This window comes from Callospermophilus lateralis, chromosome 12 (assembly GCF_048772815.1).
Source record: "Callospermophilus lateralis isolate mCalLat2 chromosome 12, mCalLat2.hap1, whole genome shotgun sequence".
Lineage (NCBI taxonomy): Eukaryota > Metazoa > Chordata > Mammalia > Rodentia > Sciuridae > Callospermophilus > Callospermophilus lateralis.
The window spans coordinates 80912988-80934856 of NC_135316.1; the positions used below are offsets into that span (position 1 = coordinate 80912988).

The following is a 21869-nucleotide window of genomic DNA, read 5'->3' on the forward strand; positions in this document are numbered from 1 at the left end:
TTGTTATTCCAGGCTGCAATTTTCTATTATGTGACTATTGATTATATAATTAGATTGTTCATTTTATAATCAATAAAATCAAAGTCAAAATCTAGAATGAACCCAGAAGTTATTATAGTACAATTTTACTATTTTTTAAGAATTTCTCTGGCTTTATTTTTACATTTTGTCAGTTTTTTTAATCAAATTAAGCCATAATAAATTCATAAGCAATCCTGTGTTGTAATTTAAAGAAACAGCAAAAGTGATTCTATGTATTAATATCTTCATCAGCTACTACTATAAAGAAGTTTATATGCAGTAAACTCTTGCAGTTGCTAACCAAATATATTTTGTTATCTAGTACATACGCATTTTACCTTATTATTATGAAGTAATTGTAGATTTATGGGAAGTTATAAAAATAGTATATACATATAGTACATATATTGACCCCTTTACCCAATGATGACCCTTTAAAGAACTGTAAAACATTATAAAAACCAAGAAATTTATGTTAGAACACTGCTTCTAACTAGACTACGGACTAATGCTGTGTGTGTGTGTGTATGGGGGTGTTGTTGTTATTTGTTTTTACAGATGGATAAACACAAATATTTTGCAACTAATGAGCTAGGGTATCAATGACTGGTATAGTTTTGGCAAAAATACAAAATGTGTTCTTTTCTCCCCCAAATAATATATGTTTATGTTCCTTCTATTCCCATGAGACTTCTCAGTGAACCATCCTAATTTTCTGAGTTGCAATATAATTTAAAAGCATAGTGTGTCAACTCATAGGAATCAGGCACAAGGAGAAGGAGAATGAGGTGTGTCTGAGGAAACGTGGGCCACACCAGCTAGAACTGCTTGTGGGCACAGTGCTGAGACTAACAGTTGAAAGAAAAATTCTGTATGTTGAGTCTCAAGGGACCCAACAACAAGCTGGGGGATAAAGTATGTGGAATGTTAGAGGCTGAAAGAATATGAAATCAAGGTGTTAAAGCTGAAAGTGGTAATTTAAGAAAGTCAGGACAGCAGAGTGCGGTGGTACGCACCAGTAAACCCAGTGGCTCAGTCGGAGGTTGATACAGGAGGATCTTGAGTTCAAAGCCAGCCTCAGCAAAAAGCAAGGCACTAAACAACTCAGTGAGACCCCGTCTCTAAATAAAATATAAAAAAATAAGGCTGGGGATGTGGCTCAGTGGTTGAGTGCCCTGAATTCAATCTCTGGTACCCGCTTCCCCCCACCCCCCCAAAAAAAAATGTTAGGATGAGGCAAGGGGTTCACATCTGATATGAAGTTGCTATTTTAGTTCATTTTCTACCAGCTATATAAAAAGTCTATACAATTAGTATATGACTGTTTTTTTAAATGATAGAATTCTTCACATCAACCAGCAAGGCATATTGTTAACTTCAAATGTGATCTATTTTAGAATTTATAGTGTTTGATTATAAATTATTCAATATTATCAAAGTAGTATTGTGCTTTTTAAAAAATGCACTTAATTGGAATGGTTTCCATTTTAGCAAGACATTTTGATTGTGAAACTAGTAAAGGAGGCATTATGTGGGTAGGGCCTGAGAGCTGTTAGACATTTTTTTTTTTTCACTTGACTCTAGCTGATAATTTGTTATATTCACTTTTACATGTTCCTTTCTCACAAATCCATATTTTCTTTCTAAGTAAAAAAATCACCTATTTATCAAATCTAAATAGCCTAGGTAAAATTGGAAAACTGGGCTTCGTGGCATTAAAAAATTGACTTTATTGATTACAGTTTGTGTAAATAAAATCATAATGTTGTTTTAGATATAGTGTGAAGTGTCAAAAAAATGTTAGACATAGGCATTGAGGGATTTTTTTTGAATATGATATTTATTAGCAGAAAAAATGTTCTTGATAATTGAAGGGAGTAAATTAGAATAGAGAAGGAAATATAAACAGATAAAAGAAACAAATTTTGGAAGGCTGTAGCTGGAGGAGTGGTAATTGACTTCAAGAAGTTGAGGAAGCAACAGCAAAGTACCTGAAGAGAAGGGATATCAATGGCAACAAGGCAGTGGGTCTCCAGATCTGCCTAATGCTTTGGAACTTGGCATATTAGGTATGGAAGAAGGTGAGTGTAAGAAATGTGAGCAGTTGTTCACTAGAACCCCTCTGCCACTCCCTGTAACCAGGACACTCTCCTTTAGTTGGGAGTCTATTTTCTGGAGAAAATAAACTTCCATAACTTTGGACTTTAGGGCTTAGACATAGAAAAGGGTGAGAGTGAGACACAGTACTAAGAATAATGGGATCAAATAAAAACATGCAGTCAGCATAATAAAACTCTCAGTCCTCTTCTCCTAGAAATGCTCAGGTAGGATTAACGCATACAGAGTAGGAAATTAGAGGATTCTTCAGTTTAAAACTGAAATTCCCTTAAGACAGTTAGTGTAGTGACCCAGAGAGTGGGCCTCATAGACTTCCTAGGACCAGGAGGATTAGATGGCTGAGGACCATAGGTGCTGAACTTTGAAATCCATCAAGGCCACATTTCCAAGAGTTGTTTTCTGGTCATGATTGACTGCAATAGAGGTAACTAAGTCAGACCTCTTTCTGGGATACAAGGGACTTCATTGTTGGCTGATTTGGCTTAAAGTTCCCTGATAGTTTGGCCAAACTGTTTTGCATGACAGCCAAGAATACTTCTGCTTCCAATGAACCTTCTAGACTTGGACTACAATGAGACCACTGTCCCAGATTCTGTCTGCCTTCCTCCCTATTTCATTTCACACTGAAACTTTTATGATCCTTGTACATTAAATCCTATTTTGGTGTACATTTTTCAGAAGAGCATATATAAAACTTAAGGGTACTGTGTGGGATCAAACAAAACAGAGAGTAAGATGGGGATTCATGTCTGGCTGACTGACTTCAGAAGATCTGTCCTGATTGGTAGGTGTGACACCAATGGATCTGGCTCAGGATATGTTACTTGCAAAAGACTTTCCTAGTGATGATCTTGGAAAATGTCCTGGGAGAAGGGAATACTATAGGAGAAGCCACAAGGCAGGCGTTTGGAAAATAATGGAGTTACTCCTAAGTCACATTGACTTCTACACAAGGGTAATGAGAGATCAGCAACTGTTAATAAGAAGTAATATCTAACCATAGAGCCTGTGGGAGCTTCTCAGGAGGCCTCTGTTCCAGCAGTGGAAAGGCAGACACACTAGAATAGCAGAATGGAGTCATTGTGTTAGCTACACAGTTCCAGAGGCATTTGGATGCTAAACTTGGGTGGTTTTGGTATGTGAAGGGAAGAATCCTGATAGGGATAACTAGGGATGCTCAAATTGTTGCAAAACATCTGGATAGATGCCCCTGAGGATGTTGGCTCTACAATTCTTATACCCCCTGGGCATGTAGAGTGGCCTGCCTAAGGGCTAGAGCACTTGTTGTACTGGAAAATGCTGTAAAGGTCTCTTCCTAGTAAGGCATCATATACTCCCTCAAACAACTGTCCTCCTACTTCCTCTCCTGGCTGCTAGGCCAATTAATAAGGGTGTTGTTCAATATCTGTAATAACAATTTTCAAAAAGAAAAGAGGAACAGAAAGTTGAGGATAGTCAGTGCAATAGAAAACACAATTGTTTTCATATTCCCTGGGCTTGAACCAACTTCTTGAACTAGGAATTGTTGGCCAAAGGGTGGCCTGAAATCCTAGAAGGGCTGGGCCTGAAACACCAATTCAAGTATATATTGTGACAATATTCTCAGTCTTCCCTCAAAGAGATCTCTGGCCACTTACACAGATAACGCCGGGGGAAGAAAGATAACTAGATATTTCCAGGATGTTTGAACACAGGGTCTGTGTTGGCATTGATTCCCAGAGTTGAAATCTATGGCTAAAGTCCAAATCACAGTGGACTCATTGTCCCACAGACTTCCCTATCCTTGAAGTGGTCATTTTCTCAGTCCTCAAGTACATAATCAGAGTAGATATATTTGAAAGTTGAAGTTAACCCATCATATTAGGTCCCCTCATCATGGAAGAAAAAGTATCATGGTTGTGAAGGTCAAGTAAAAACTTCTGAAACTTCCCCTGCCCCCACTGAGATCTAAATAGAAGTCAAAACCACTTTATTATTCCAGGGAAAATAGCAGAGATTAGCCACAATTAAAACTTTAAAAAGATTCAAGGATACCGGTGCCTGTCTTCACTGTTGTATTTGCCAGTCTGATCATGCAGAAACTGGATGGATCTTGGAGAAAGTTGTAGGCTGCCACAGACTTAACCAATTAGTGGTCTTAATTGCATAAGCTTTTCCACATGTGGTATCACTAGTGGAGCCAATTAATAGAGTTTCAGGAGCAGGAGTCCTAGTCATAGACTTGGAGAAAGTATTCCTTCATTTTAATTAGAAAAGAGGATCAAAAACAGTTTGTGACTTTCACTTTCAGCTCCAGCATATAGTAAACCACAGAAGTCCTCTGTTATTACAGCGAAGAAAACTTTAAAGGTGAACAAACTGGAAATCGTTGACTTTGCTTGGGACCATTAGAGAACTGAGGTTTCAGACAGGTAGACTTCCACCCTGAAATCTAGATAAACAGATGAATCCAAACTTGAGATCTGCTTACCTGGAACAGAAGCTGCTGGGACTATAAGCTGGTAGGGACATTTAAGTAGTAATTTTTCATGAATTACTGGAGGAAAAATAGGCAAATCTGCTATTAAAGTTGACAACTTCAATGGTCTCTGTCAGTAATTGATAGATAAACAGCCAGAAAATTACTAGAGATTGATCTGAAAAGCACCATCAACCAACTTGATCTAAGTGACACAGGCTATTCCACGCAACAGCAGCAGAACACAGCTTCTCCTCAAACTTACATGTAAGATAGACCACATTTTGAAGGCCCCTATAGATTCTCAGATTCATAAGGAATGGAGTCTGGATTATCATATTCCTAGCACAATGCCTGGCACAGAAGGCATTTGATAAATATTTTTAGAATAAATTATAAAATTAGGCTACAAGACAAGAAATCTAATCATGATATACAGCAGCAAGATACAGGTTAGTCACAAAGAAAGCATTAAAAAGTGTAAGCCTCAAGGGTTAGAACTGAGAATATCAATAAAAAAAAATCCATCTGATGAGATGAACATCATTACCCTAAGTATCTGTATGAAGAAACAAATAGTGTGAATATACTTTGTATACAACCAGAAAATATGAAAAATTGTGCTCTATATGTGTAATATGAATTGTAATGCATTCTGCTGTCATATATAAAAATTAGAAAAAATAATAGAGAAGAAAGTGATAAAAGAGAGGGGAAGAGCTTTTTATTGAATTCAGCTTTTTTGTAGCTTGGTCAAAAGAGTAGAGAGAAGCTGATTCTTTGCTGTTACCTCAGGTGGAGTGATGGAAAGTGATTGGGTTGGTTTCTGAAGCAGGACCCTATGTTCTATACTTCCACAAGGATTAAATGAGATCATATATAAGGCAGAGTTTTATAATATTAAAGTGCTATGTATTATTTATTTATTTATAATTGTTTAATAAGTTACTTGAAGGTCAGAGATTGAAATATAGCTTTCTGGAGAATGATCTTTATAATTTTAATACAGTAATACATTCTTTATCTGATAGTTACAATATGAACTATTCCATGCAGGTGAATTTTCCAGATAATGAAAACCCATATCTTCATTTTATTAAAAAATATAATTTTGCTAGGTTTGATGCAAATCTCTTATAAATATAAACATACTTACACATCTTATTAAAATGGTCATATTTGCTTAATTTGACCTTAGAAAAAACAAAAACAAAAAACCATCTTTCTGAGCCGAGTGCAGTGGTCCATGCCTGTAATCCCAGGGAGGCTGAAGCAGGAGGATCAAGAGTTCAAAGCCAGTCTCAGCAAAAGCAAGGTGCTAAGCAACTCAGTGAGACCCTATGTCTAAATAAAATACTAAATAGGGCTGGGGATGTTGCTCAGTGGTCAAGTGCTCCCAAGTTCAATCCCCAGTACCACCCCCCCCCCCAAAAAAAAATCCTCTGTCATAAAGAGAATGCCCCTTGATTGATAGTCCTAAATATTCTTTTTATCAAGTCACTTTTTAAATAACTTCCAGTAGATCCCAGTGCTTCAATCCCTATGCCTATCATTCCAAAGCTGCCTTTTCTAGCAGGTTGTTTTCTAAATTTGCCTTTTATGTATTGCTTCAGCTCTAATCCTACCATTAAATAGTCATTTCTGATTTAAGCCTATGATAAATATTTGGCTTCCTTCATGTCCTTTTTCCCTTTCCATTTTGGGGACCTTTTATGTTATACCCACCTTGATTAACACCTTTTAAAAATGTGTGAAACATTTATTTTACATTTCAAATTTTCTATTTAATCATACCTTGCATTTTAACTGCTGTTTTTTATGCTTCCATTTAGTATGAGCTCCTACAGTTTTGCACCATAACTCGTTCAGGTCACCTTTAATACAAAAATAATTTGTATTCTAGTAGGTTATTTGTAAGTGAATTTCTTTTAAAAATTCAGATGCATTTTACTAATGATATAATGTTTAAATGGGTTGGATTCTATTTATATCTATAAATGTACTTAACAAATTATATAACTGATTGATATTGCTATTGTAGCCTAACCTGAAGTCCTTGGAGCAAGGGTCCATAGAATAGTATTTTGAACTACTTCTACCACTCACTAATTATCCCTTCAAAAGTTCTTCATACATAGGCAATATATTCATGAGGGTTTCATTTTCTATAAAATAATTCAGTTTAGCTTCTTACATATGTTCAACTTTAATGGATTTGTTTTTATACAGTAAGTTTATGTTTAGAGGAAAGGAGCTGGAAGCCATTCAAGATGCCAGTGCATAATTAACTTTCCAAGAATAATAATGCCTACCTGAGAAACATCACCTGCTTATGTTTTAACAAGAATGCTAATGAAATATGCGTAGTGGATCATCACCTCCAAGGGATTTATCACTAATGCTATTTTGAGACTGGAATTTGCCTCATTTCAGCCAACCTATATACCCTCAATACAATTTTTTAAATGCCAATAATTATTAACAAGTATCTATGAGAGAATAAGTTTTTGTTGAAAACTATATTCACCTATATTTCAGGAAGATATGAACTCTAAACTATTTTGCAGTTTTGCTTTGTAGAGATTTAAATCAGCTCCTTTAATTTTTCTTTGAATGCTTCTTTTAATAGAGTTAGTGATTTAGATCATGACCAAAAAGAGTTGAGATAATTTGACTAGAAGATATTTTATTTAATTTGTAAGAACACAAGTAATAATTGGAGTTATTGAAAATTATGTTACTAGTTTGGGAATTAAAATTTGGTACCTGGATACTGTGTGCCTGTGTTAAAATGTTGGTGAATGCTATAGCTTGGATATGGTTTGTCCCCTCTGAAATTAATGTTGAAATTTAATTGCCATTGTGGTCTTGGAAGGTAGGGCCTTTAAGGGGTGATAAGGTAGTTAAGAGGGATTTATTTTTTTACAGGAATGATAGTTAAAATAAGGCTGCCTCTTGTGTGTTTTTAATCTTCCAATTGCTCTCATTTGCCCTTCGACTTTTCCACAATGCTATGATGCAGCCCAAAGCCCTTGTCAGATGCAGCTGCTTGATCTTGAACTTCTGGTTTTTCAGAACCATGAGCTAAATAAACTTACTTTCTTTATAAATTACTCAGTCTTAGGTGTTGTGCTATAGCAACAGAATATGGACTAAGAGCACAAGAGGTTCAAATGCCATCATAAGTCATTTTTGGATGGTAGATATGGGTTGGGCAATACCAGGAGAGTGGACAGTTATTCCTCTATGTGAACTTTTTGGAAAAATTTGTCACATGCAAAAAGGTTCCCATCGGGGTACCTATTCATAGTCTTCCCAGAGTGTAAGAAAGAACTAAAAAGTGTAGGATGATTAAACAACCTTATCTATGCAGGCTTAGAGCTAATTGGCACCTGGGTCTATTGGACTAAAACCAGCTAATAAATTTACCTAAAGTCACAAATATACCACAGTAGTTCCAATAGAAAGCTCCCAGTGCCATGTTCTGATGTTGAGTTCTGTGATCATTGGTCTGGCTTTGGAGACAAAACTAATGATAAAGAAATCAGCTTTCCTTGATGCATCTTTGTTCAATTTTGGTTTTGTGTTATACTGGCTTCATAGAATTTATTTGGGAGTGTTTCCTCCCTTTCAATTTCATGGAATAATTTGAGAAAGACTGGTATTAGTTCTTCTTTAAATGTCTGTTAGAACTCAGCTGAGAATCCATCTGGTCCTTGGCTTTTTTTTGTTGTTGTTGTTGGAAGGTTTTTAATTGCTGTTTTAATTTCATTGTTTGATTATAAGTCTATTTATTTAGGTTTTCTCTATCTTCCTGGTTCAATTTAGCCAGGTCATATGTGTCTAGAAATTTGTCTATGTCTTCTAGATTTTCTAGTTTATTGGAGTATAATTTTTAAAAATAGTTTCTAATGATCCTCGGCGTTTCAGAAGTGTCTGTGGTGATATTTTCTTTTCTAATCTTTATTTGGGTCTTTTTTCTCTTTTGGTCAGTTTGGCTAAGGGTTTTTCAGTCATACGTATCTTTACCAAAAAAAAAAAAAAAAAACAATTCTTTGTTTGTATTGATTGATTCTGTGTATTATTGTTTTGTACTCAAATGAGACAAAGATGCATGAAGGAAAGAAAATTACACAATAGTATCCCTGAAGGACATCGATGCAAAAATCCTTAATATTAGCACACCAAATTAAAAAACACACCAAGAAGATAATACACCATAATTAAGTGGGCTTCATCCCAGGAATGCAAGATTGGTTCAACATACATAAATCAATGAATGTAATTTACTACTTACATAGAATTAAAAACACATATTTATACATACTTACAGCCATCTGATACTTGACAAAAGTACCAAAAATACATATGAGAATCATATGATTATCTGCATCAATTGATGCAGAAAAGGCCTTTGATAAAATACAGAACCCATTCATGTTAAAAAAAAATACACTGGAGAAACTGGCATAGAAGGAACTTATCTCAACATTTTAAAGGTTGTACATGACAAACCCAAAGCCAGTATCATACTAAACTAAGAAAAAACTGAAAGCTTTCCCTTTAAAGTCAGGATCAAGACAAGGATGTCCACTTTCATCACTTCTATTCAATATAATTTTTGAAACTCTAGCCAGAGCAATCAGGAAATAGAAGGAAATTAAAGGGATATAGATAAAATAGAAAAAGAAGAAATCCCAACTGTCTCTGTTTGCTTATGTCATGGATATCTAAAAACCCCAAGAATTCCACCAGAAGACTTCTAGAACTGATAAATGAATTCAACGAGTAGCAGGATACATGATCAACATTCAAATCAATAGCATTCTTATATTATGACAGCAACTTAGCTGAGAAAGAAATCAGGAAAACCATCCCTTTTGCAATAACCTATAAAAAATAAAATATTGGGAATTAATCTAACCAAGGAGGTGAAATATTTCTACAATGAGTACTATAGAGCACTGAAGAAAGAAATTAAAGAAGACCTCAGAAGATGGGAAGATCTCCCATGTTCTTGGACAGGCAGAATTGATATTGTCACAGTGGCCATACTATCAAAAGCAATGTACAGATTCAGTGCAATCCCCATCAAAATACCGATAACATTCCTCGCAGAACTAGAAACAATAGTCCTTAAATCTATTTGGAAGAATAAGAGACCCAGAATAACCAAAGTAATTCTGAGCAAGAAAAGTGATGCAGGTGGTATCATGATACCTGATCTCAAACTATACTACAGAGCTGTAAAAGCAAACTAGCATGGCATTGGCATCAAAATATAAATTAAGACCACTGGAATAGAAGACACAGAGAGAAATGCACATACTTACAGCCATCTGATACTTGACAAAAGTACCAAAAATACACGTTGGAGAAAAGACTGGCATTTTAACAGATGGTACTCAAAAAACTGGATATATCTGCATATATAAATATATGTGGAAGAATGAAATTATATCCCTGTCTCTTACCCTGCATTAAAGTCAAATCAAAATGGATCAAAGACTTGTACATTAGACCAGAAACTTGGCAACTGCTAGAAGAAAACATAGGGTCAACATTCCATCATATATGTGCAGCCACCAATATCCTCAACAAGACTCTTGAAACAAAACCAAGAATATGTGGCATGCCATCAAATCAAAAACATTTCTGCAGAGCAAAGGATTGAGCTTGAAGAGAGAGCCTTACAGTATGGGGAGAAAAAGACTTTGCCACTTGTTCTTCTGACAGGGAATTAATATTCAGAACATATTTAGATCTCAGGAAACTTAACACCAAAAACCCAAATGACCCAATCAGTAAATGAACAAAAGAAGAAACAAAACAGCCAACAAGTATATGGAAAAATGTTCAACATTTTTAGCAATCAAATGCTAATCAAAACTACACTAAGATTTTATCTCACATCAGTCAGAATGGCAATTATCAAGAATACAAATAACAAACAATGGTGAGGATGTGGGGAAAAGATACACCCATACATTGTTGGTGGGACTGTAAATTAGTACAGCTGTGGAAAGCAGTGTGAATATTCTTCAAAAAACTTGGAATGGAACCACCATATGACCTAACTATCCCATTTCTTGGTATTTATCCAAAAGAACTAAAATCAACATACTGTAGTGATATAGCCACTTCCATGTTTATAGCAGCACAATTCACAAGAGCCAATTTATAGAATCAGTCCAGAGGTCTGTGAATAGATGAATGGATGGAGAAAATGTGTTACATATATACAGTGAAGTTTTACTAGCCATAAGAAGAATGAAATAATAGCATTTGCCAGTAAATAGATAGAAATGGAGAACATCACACTATGCAAAATTAGCAAGACTCAGAAAATCAAGGGTCAAATGTTTCTCTTGTGGAAGCTAGAGAAAATAAGGGAAAGAAGGAGCTGGAGGTGAGGTTTGGATATCATAATTATGTAGGAAAGATCAAGAAGGTAGAGAATGAGAGGGAGGAAGAATGAGAAAGGGGAGGAAATATGGAATGAATTTAATAAAATTATGTTATATGCATATATAAATGTACCAGAGGGAATTTTACTTTTCTCCATATATATGTAGAAACTACCAACCAAAAATAAAGGAGCAAAAAAGAAAAGAAAAAAGAAACCAGCTTGCCTTCTCCTAGTAGTGTTGACTAACTTTGCTATTTGCTACAGTGGTTGAGCCTTGTGCTCAGCCATCCTACTTTCAAGTCACATATAATTAAGCTAGGCCACCAGTCTTTGACATTGATTAGTCAATCCTTCCTGAAAAAGGGTGGTGATTTTGGTATCTTGCCTAAAGACTTTTTGGTAAAAATAATCTCTTTCCATCTCAGAACTGATAGATTAACAAAGTATATGGCTGGCTAAGGCACTGTGGATAGGAAAGGAAGGTAAAACTATATCAGAAACATACATCAGGATGAATGGATAAGAAGCCCTTTTATATAATCAACTTGCCACCAAGTGGATGGTTGATCTCATTGAGGGATAGTGCCCCTTACAGGGCTCATGTTGGTATCTCTTGCTAGCATTTCCAACATTGATCAGCAGCAATATTAGCTTACCCTTAGTGAGAAGGAACCCATGCTGTTGGGCCAAACAATACAAAGTCCCCATCTCAGTCACTATGGTTACTCTGTTCATAGCTCACTGTTGGCTGACCAAGGACAGAGTTAGAAAATATCTCTTGGCCAAATATTTGGCCCATTTAGTTTAATACCTCCTCTGTGGTGATGCTTTCTGGTAAGGATTATTGTGTAATATATAATACACAAGAAATTTCACCTTTATATCCACTTTGGTAGGACCTGCCACATTCCTCTTCCCCAGAGCTCTTTGCCCCCAGTTATCAGCTCTGTACAGATTTCTGCCCCCAGTAACATGATAGTCAGGCAGAAGATTGTAAAACTCTCTTAATATTTTCCCATATTTCTACATGTGGTACCCAGGAAACTGTTCACATCTGTCTTTTCTGAAAAACCAAAACAGATAGGATAGGAATCTATTAGGGAAAGTAGAATTTAGAAAAGAAATTTCTTGATTTTGTGAGGTAAACGTTGATGAGAGAGAGGTAGGAGGGATGATGGGAAAACAACATTATTTATTAAGCCAAAGGAGAGAAGAGTGAGAAGAGTGGTAGAGAAGGCAATAAGGTTGAGAACCAGAGCAACTGGGAGATTATTACAGAGTAGAACAGTTCTGGAAACTAAGACCTCAGTCCAGACACTCTACTTCTGAGCTGAAGCTTTTACAAAAAGGTTTTTAACATTTATTTCACAAGTTACTAGGAAATTAGGGTAACTCTGGTTGGCAGATATAAATTATGCATTTTAGTTGTGCAGTTCTCCAACAATTTACAATTATGTGTGTATGTATAATATATATATATATATATATATATATATATATAGAGAGAGAGAGAGAGAGAGAGAGAGAGAGAGAGAGTGTTATCGATGTGAATCAAAATAATGTATCCCATTTTGTCCTTTTATGAAAGAGGAACCGTAAACTTTTATTTCTATATAAAGAACATTTCTCTCCTGTTCTCTAGTTTTCACCAGCATGTAAAAATGGACTTAAATTATGTAGGATATAGTATTTAAGTGTCTTTACATGTACCTCTTTTGTTACAATGGTAGCAATAGTATGACTACCTCCTATTGTTAATACAAATGATTTTTCAGCATGTCTGGCCTTTGGAGTCATTTTATCTGAGTTCTAATTTTAGCTCTATCATTGATGAGCTTTATGTCTCTGAGCCAGTTATATAAACTCTAAAAGACAGTTTTCTAAACAGTAAAGTGGAAACAAACATTAGGCATTTCAAGTATTGTAATAAGTATTAAGTGAAATAATCTAGGGAAAGAACTTAGTATAATACATGTGATATATAATACATATTTAATACAAGTGTTAGAGCTCAACAAATATTTTGATTATTTTATTGCTATTACTGGAATTATAAGAACACAGAATATTAGGTATAGATTGCATTCATTGGTGAAGAATTTGGTTGTCATTTCTATTGTTGGATCTTAGGATATGAGTACATATAAAATTTACTATTTATACTTTCAGGAATCCTTAAATATATTACTTAAACAACTAGAAAAAGAAAAAAGAAGTCTTGAAAATCAAGTGAAAGACTATGCACTTAAACTGGAACAAGAATCAAAGGTTTGTTTTTATTCTACTAAACAATTCATTTGAAGCTGCCCTTATTTCTAGGGTTATCTACAAACCTACTATATCATTTTCATAAAATGGTACAAAACCATTTCCTACAGTTTTAACAAAAAAGCAGGAGACATGAACCCTAACTTGGCAATTTTCTTGCTAATCTTCTCTTATGTTGGATTCTTTACATTTGTATATTCTACATAGGCTTACCACAAGATCAACAATGAACGCTGTAAATACATATCTGAAATGTCTCAGGTAATTTTTTTCTTTTACTTTCAAATTCTAAGGCTTTCCCTTCTCCTTAAGTTATATATTTTATTTTTCTATAATTTGTGTGTGTGTTTGGTTAGATAAACAGTTGTTGAAATTATGGGGAAATGTTACTGATTTTCTAAATATGGAAGATGGAAAGGGAAATACATAATTTATAAAGAGAGAAAACAGTCTCCCTAATTAAGAGATTATCTTGCATATCTGCTTCCTTAGTTATCCTTTTAGTTTGATCCATGATCACTAGAATTCAAACAGATAAGCTGCTATCCTTTAGCTATCACTTCATAATTGTAGACACAGTATTGCTATTCATAGAAATATGACAGGAAAATTATCAGTACATTATCTTGCACATATTTTCAGCGTTCCATTTGTCTTTCAGTTTTATTTATGATATTGTTGGAATTTTAGAGCATTTTTATACTGCCAGGGCTCTTTTATTTATGGTTTCTTATGTCATAGTTTAAAAGATAATCTTCATCTCAATGTTTCATAATGTTTACAGCATCATTTAATATTTACATGGCTTATTATTTAATATTTAAATATTTAAGCTATATTACCTTTATTTTGGCATATATTTTAAGATTAGGATATGAGTTCAGTTTTAAAAGTATGTTATCCAAACAGAGGAGTCCAAAGAGTAATTGGATATGGGAATCTCAGGAAAATATTAAACTTTAGAGATAGATTTGGAAATTACTATCATATAGATAGTAAGAGAAGTCATGTGAATGAATGAAATACATCAGGGAGGATAAGTAAGGTTAAAAGAAAAGATAGGCTATAATTCTGAAGACAGTGATAGTTATGGGAGTAACAAAAATGGTTGGGATCCTCAAAGCACAGCAGTTAGACAATGAGGTAGAGTACCTTGAGGGTGAGCTTGATCCAAAAGGTAACCTGCTCATCAAATCTAGAGTATCTAGAGGGATCAAGAAAGGATTCAGAGGAAGAGATTTAGGTTTGGGAATTGGAGCCAAAAATGGGATGAATAGTAAAATATGAGAATAAAAGTCAGCAAAATGGTGGGTAAAAGGAAACTTGGACTTGTAGTGTTCACCAAGCTTAAGCAGGAAATGGAGCTAAGGTAGAATCAGTGCATGTAGTCTCTCATTCATAAGATGGGCAATCAACTTAAACTTCATGGTTCTTGACAATGGGTTGGAAGCACTGCTTCCTCCAAAGGTATGGGTACCCATGTGCCTTTCATCTGACTCTATATCCTGCATGGAATATTCTTTTTCTCATACGTGCTAATTCCATCTCCTTCAAGGTATAGCACAAATACCACCTCCTTCATGAGGCCTCCACATGATGAAAAGACCACAGATAGTAGAGCCATTGCAAATTTGGGTTTGAATCCCAGCTCTGCACTAAACTGCTGTATGACCACTTCTTTCCTCACCTGTAGAAAGGGAGAATCTTTATGATATTAGTATCAGTCTCAGGGTTCTGTGAGTGCTTAGAGACATGGTATATGTGAAGTGCTAAGTATAGTACCTGACACATTATAGGTTCTGGATTTCAATTAATGGTGAATATTATTTTCTAATATTATCATTAGAAAATATTTTTTTCTTTCTTGAACACACTAGTCCATATGCATATTCTACATATTGTGTAGTGACAGCACCATCAGAATTTCAAATTGCTTTCTAGATCCTTGACTGTTCTTCACTTAGCTGTAGGTTCCTGAGGTCAGAGTGCCTCATTCTTGCTGTTACTTTACACTGAGCAAAAAGAGTGGCAAATAGTCAATGTTCAAAATGATTTGCCAAACAAAATTTATGAATAAAAATTATGGAGATAATAAAAAGTTCAAATCCTTACACAAAAGGTGGTATGTAAAACACTGAAGGTTTTTTTTTAAAGGTTAAAATTAAAGTCTTTTGCCCATGAAGCATTCATTTGCCTTTGTTTATCTTAAAAAAAAATCATTTAGGTGGAATAAGCCTGCTCTGACTGTACAAGATCACTGAATGTACAATCAAAGCCTATTTTAACAGCTTCCAGGGGAGATGTTAATCCTGTATCCAGTATAATGTTAATAAGGATTTTCACTCTAAACTGAATTGTTAATCTTTATAGTCAAAGATGGTTCTGACCATGAGGATACTGCAGTGACTGGAAAGGTTAATGGATGATTTGCAGTTCTTTCCATGCTGAATACATAAATAATTGATTCTTTGGTAGATAACTAGAGCTATTTGCTGAATCTGCTTTTTATACTTCTGCAGCTATATCTGAGGCTTTGTCTCATTCTCAAACCACTGTTTTGACTGAAACTGAATTGCCCCATCTCAGAATTATTCTAATTTGCACAATGTATGCACAGTATAGGTATTACTTTTTTTTTAGAGAGAGAGAGAGAAGAGAGAGATTTTTTTTTAAAGAGAGAGAGAGAGAGAGAGAGAGAGAGAGAGAAGAGAGAGAGAGAGAGAGAATTTTTTAATATTTAGTTTTCGGTGGACACAACATTTTTGTTTGTATGTGGTGCTGAGGATCAAACCCGGGCCGCACGCATGCCAGGCGAGCGCGCTATCGCTTGAACCACATCCCCAACCCCGAGAGAGATTTTTTTAATATTTATTTTTCAGTTTTCAGTGGACACAACATCTTTATTTTATTTTTATGTAGTGCTGAGGATCGAACCCAGCGCCCTGCGCGTGCTAGGCGAGCGCATTACCGCTTAAGCCACATCCCCAGCCCAATAGGTATTACTTTTTAAGAATACACAGGTACATTGCATCTCTGAAAAATCAAGTGGTAAAACTGACTACAGCTTATTGCAATACCTGATAAATTTAAATTTAAGTTTCCCATAAACACTGAATTTTGCAGTGGGTCTGAGTAATTGTTGAATATATTGATTTGGTTTACTCACAAGGAATCTGAGGTGGTTCTAAATTCATCATCAGGCAGTTCTAACTCATAGACTTGTTCTTAAAACACATGAGATAGTACTTCTTATTCTCCTTCCCTGAAACTTCCTTAAAATTCATTGATTTTATCTCTCATGACATAGGTTCCAGACTGTCCCTGCATTTCCTTTGCCTTTTGGGAAAACTCTATTTTGTTATTGTTCGTTTTAAAATCAAGCAAAGTCTTGTCTCTGTCACACCCATTTTTCTTCTCTGTTGCCTAAGTGATCAATCTAAAATACAGTTATCATGGCATAATTTCCTTTTATAATACTTTCTGTTTGCTTTGCCCAAAAGATCATAGCAGAGCTCCTTGGTGTTGTCAACAAAGTCCTCTCCCAATATGGCAGTGCCTGTCTTAGCCTTTTCCCTGCTAACATCTGTGCTGCATCTAGACCAAATGCTATTTGCAATTCCTGCATCTATCATGCTGCTTTTTAGCTGAGGTCCTTGCTGTTCCTTCAATGTAGAATATCCTTTCTCTAGTTCTTAACTGGTTACTATTCTACATGTGTCCCCTACAGCCTGAGTTAATTGCATCTCACAAGCTGTAAGCTCACAAAGCACCCATGCAAACCTTTATCAAGGACCTTAATTGTAATCTTCTATTTGTTTTGCTATTTCCTCAATAGAAATGTGACTTATTTGTCTTTGTTCCTGGTCCATAATGTGGTGGTGACACATGGTAGATGCTCAATACATTTGCTAAATGAATAAAGGAATGAATGAATTCCAGTACAACACACTCAAACCTGTCACTCTTAACAAATGATCTAATATCTTAGATCAAAAAAGAGAGATGGCAAGGGGGCAAGGCAGAGGGAGTTGGGGGGTCTATCAGATATAAAATCTAGTTGTTCTTTTTACCTTCAGATTTATACACACCTTTATCTACCACTCATGTTTTCCCCTCTTGTCTTAAAGAAAAGGATTCCAGTCTTCTTCCCAAGTCTGTCTGCTGCCTCTAGGACTCAATAATAATTTCCTCTTATTTTCTCTTTTACTGACTATGGCTTATCCTTTGCTTGCAATATGCTCAACTCTTCCACCAAAATAACAACCAAAAAATTTTTATTTTATTCCAACTTTCCTCATAAAACTACCACCATAGATTTCTTTTTCTCAGCCAAATTTCATGAAAAAGTGGGTATACTCACTGCCTTTTCTTTGAGTATAACCCTCAATCTCTTTTCATCTCTCCTCTGATCCCAACACTATGACCCCCGTTTATCATTTCATAGCTACATACAAAGACTCTTCTTCAAACCTGTGGTATTAGCAGTCTCTGCTCACATCTTTGAATATATGCCCTAGCCCCAATACACACAGTTGACTTGCATGACATTTTTTTTTCCTTGGGTTTTCCTGATGTTTAAATGATGGCCATATCTTCAATGAGTCTCCCATCCCCTAAAAGTTGCTTTCAGCTTTATATTATTGTGTCTTTTACTTCTCTGTATTACTCTTACTGTATGATCTCATTTTTTTTTTTTTTTAGTTAACTTCAATTGCCATCTCTAAGTTTATCAATTTCAGTTGTTCCTGAATGGAAGATTATATTTACACCATTCACAGAAAGTCACCACTTTTGTATAATAGATGAATTTCAAAATAGACAGAAATGAATATATTAACTTGTCTTTCTGTCTCTGCTGTACTATATCCATGTTTCTATTATCTATCATAAAGACAGAGTATATGTTTATATACTTTTACTTTTATGTTTACTTGTAATGATTTATTCTATGTGGATATTTCTCTATATGGTCTCTGGGGATGAGATAGGGGTATATCCAGAATCTTTAGACGCTTGTTTATACTGGAAGTCAGAATTTCCCATTATTATTCAGCTTCTCTTACACATGCTACTAAAGGACCTGGTGGTAAAGGAGTTAGATAATTGACTATTTTTTCTTCCCTCTGAAATTCATCATGAAAGAAGAGGATAAACACTCAGTTTTTTGTATTTCAGGTCTCTGGCGCACATCAAGTTTCTAAAAGGCAACAGATGGATCAACTGCCTAGAATGAAAGAGAATCTAGTGAAAACGTAAGTCTAATTATATGTTTTCTTTCTAATTAATTATATTTGCTTGTGAATGGTAATGACAAAATGGGTGTCCATTACATTTTGGAACTGGAACTTCTAGATTTTATAGCAACAGTATAAAATAGCAGATGGTAAGAGAACTTAAAAAGTTTGTGATCTCTGTTCACTATTTTTACACTTTTTTTTTTTAAATTCCAAGAAACATTTTTAGCTTTTAAACATGGGAAGAACTTATTTTTTAAATTAAAACAATGCAGTAGCCAATGAAAGCTTAAAACTACACCATTAGTAACAGTATAAACAGAATTGAAGTGTCAGCCCTTACCTTTTTAGTGAGGAAGTATGGTCATTTGCCGTGGTCACTGAAATATAGATGCAGTTCTTAAAAATTATTTATTTATTTATTTATTAAATTATTGATTGATTTTTTAAAAAATAAATGACAGCGAATGCATTACAATTCTTATTACACATATAGCACAATTTTTCATATCTCTGGTTGTATATAAAGAATGTTCACACCAATTCGTGTCTTCATACATGTACTTTGGATAATGATGTCCATCACATTCCACCATCCTTGCTAACCCCTTGCCCACTCCCTTCTCATCCTACCCCTCTGCCCTATCTAGTGTTCATCTATTCCTCCCATGCTCCCCCTCCCTACCCTACTATGAATCAGCCTCCTTTTATCAGAGAAAACATTCGGCATTTGTTTTTTGGGGGGATTGGCTAACTTCACTGAGGATTATCTTCTCCAATGTCATCCATTTACCTGCAAATGCCATGACTTTATTTTCTTTTATTGCTGAGTAATATTCCATTGTGTATATATGCCACATTTTTTTATCTATTCATCTACTGAAGGGCATCTAGGTTGGTTCCACAGTTTAGCTATTGTGAATTGTGCTGCAATAAACATTGATGTGGCTGTGTCCCTGTAATATTTTGTTTTAAGTCCTTTGAGTATAGACCGAGGACAGGGATAGCTGGGTCAAATGGTAGTTCCATTCCCAGTTTTCCAAGGAATCTCCATACTGCTTTCCATATTGGCTGCACCAATTTACAGTCCCACCAATACCAATAAACATCAAAACTATAGCAGTGCTAAGTTAAAATACTGACTTATTAAGTGTTTCTAATATCCAGAGCAAATTAGGACATTAGAAAATAACAAACTAATGTGAAATTCTATTTTAAAACTCTATCAAAGAGGAATAGTGCCTGATGGAATATACTAGCTCTTATATCCCTACTGTGTGAAACCACAGCCACAAATCATTAAGATATCTTTGTTACTGTTGAAAGATTTATTCTAGAGATACTTATATATGTAGATTTGAAAATAAGGCTTTTTAAAGATAAATAAGTAAGTATTCTTTTGGGGATTAGGTTTGGATGATCCCAAAATATCCTAGACAAACTAACAGGTAACTTTGACTATGATCCTTGGCATGTATTTCTTCAAGTAAGAAGCATAAAACTGAAACCAATCAGTGGTTCTTAAAAGCAGTAAACTGTAAAGTTTATTTCTTTTCTTTAGTGTGCTGCCTCATTTTTTTTCCTGCTTATGAAAATTTTTTAGAGTGATTAAAGGCCCTAGAGGAAGAAAATAACAAAGCACTCCATAATGCCCTGGAATAAAAGAACCTAAGGGAAATTAATTTTAGGACTCATTAAGAGGGAGATTATTAAGGAAATGTCCTTTTGAGAAGGAAAACAGCTACAGTTAAGAAAACTAACATATCCAACGTTAAGGGAATAATTTTTTTAAAAAACTATGGTATTATATAAAGTTGAAAAATTAGATTCTAGAATATGTAACTGTCAAAGAAAATGCAACATATAATAGTAAATAAAAATTATAATACAAAATAGTATAATGGGATTATGGATGATTTGTATTTATACTCCTAGTATTCTCAATATGACTATAGATCCTTTATAATCATTTAAAAATTATCTTAAAAGAGAAAAATTGAGAGAAAATATATCTACAAGATATCTTACAGAAGTCCCCAAGCCAAAATAACAGTGAAAATATTTATGTAACTAATACTATATGATATTTTTTAAAAAGTGAAAATGCAAGGTGGTAATTGAAAATTTGCACTGGTTTTGGAGCAGATAGAAAAATTGACTTTTGCCTCCAACTTTTATTATTTAATGTAGCTTCTATAAATAATCAGTCTCAGATTCAGTTTAATCACCAATAAAATGAGGATGATGAAATCCAAATTGAATGGTTGGTATGAGAATCAGAGGTTGTTGAAAAACCTTAAGTTCAGTAAACATTAGCTATAATCATTAGTGTTATAAATATAAATAATCTGAAAAGTATAAGCATCCATTTGTAAGAAGAAAAAAATATATGTGGCAATGATTTGAAACTAAAGGTGCTAACATAATATTCCAAGGGGTACAGTTACTATCATTTATTTAAACCCCACAATACACAGGAGGGTAAAATTCTTTCTGAACTTTTGTTGATCATGGTTGATACCATATTATGATTAATGTGCTCACATATTTATATATAACTGAAACAATTTATGAAACAATACAGCTCAATGGTTTTTAGTATATTTACAAAGTTGTGCAACTGTCACCATTAACTACTTTTAGAACATTTTCATCTCCCAAAAGGAATATTTATCCATCCATCCCACAAACCTTTCTTAATTAATAGTCTTCTTTGCTTCTATAGATTTTTCTATTCTTGTTATGTCATATAAATGAAAGCATGGAACATGTGGCTTGTGTGTTTAACGTATGTCACTTAGAATAATTGCTTATAGATTCATCTACATTGTAGGATGTATCAGTATTTTATTCTTTTTTGTGATTGAATAATATTCCAGGTATCAGTATATCACATTTTGTTTATCCTTCATCAGTTAATGGACATTTGGGTTATTTACACCTTTTCAGCATTATGAATAATGCTGCAGTGAATTTTCTGCAGAAGTTTTGTATGTATATGTTTATCCTGGGGTATTTGCCTAGGAATGCAATTGCTAAATCAATTCCAGTCTGTTTATCTTTTTAAGGGACTGCTAAACTGTTTTCTAGAGTAACTATACTGTTTATATTCCCATGTAATCGGAATGTATTTTAGGGTTCCAGTTTCTCCATATTCTTACTAACACTTGCCATTTAAAAAAACTCTACTCTCCTATATGTGAAGTAATATCTTATGATTTTGATTTGTATTTCCTTTTTACATTGGATATCTTTTATTTATTTTTCTTGCTTAATTGACCAGGCTAGTACCTCCCATACAATATTGAATAGAAGCAATAATAGTAGATATCTTTAAATTGTTCCTGATCTTAAAGGGAAA

At 34.5% G+C, this 21869-nt stretch overlaps 1 protein-coding gene across 2 annotated transcripts in view; it reads left to right on the plus strand.

Moving 5' to 3' along the window:
• The window catches only part of Ccdc169 (coiled-coil domain containing 169), a 51430-nt gene that overhangs the window by 23962 nt on the left and 5599 nt on the right, over positions 1-21869 (plus strand). For both annotated transcript variants that reach the window (XM_076872308.1, XM_076872309.1), the window contains 3 exons: positions 13176-13274; positions 13482-13535; positions 18450-18526. In XM_076872308.1, coding sequence (XP_076728423.1) covers positions 13176-13274; positions 13482-13535; positions 18450-18526 — 230 coding nt within the window. The remainder of the gene's footprint in view (positions 1-13175; positions 13275-13481; positions 13536-18449; positions 18527-21869) is intronic.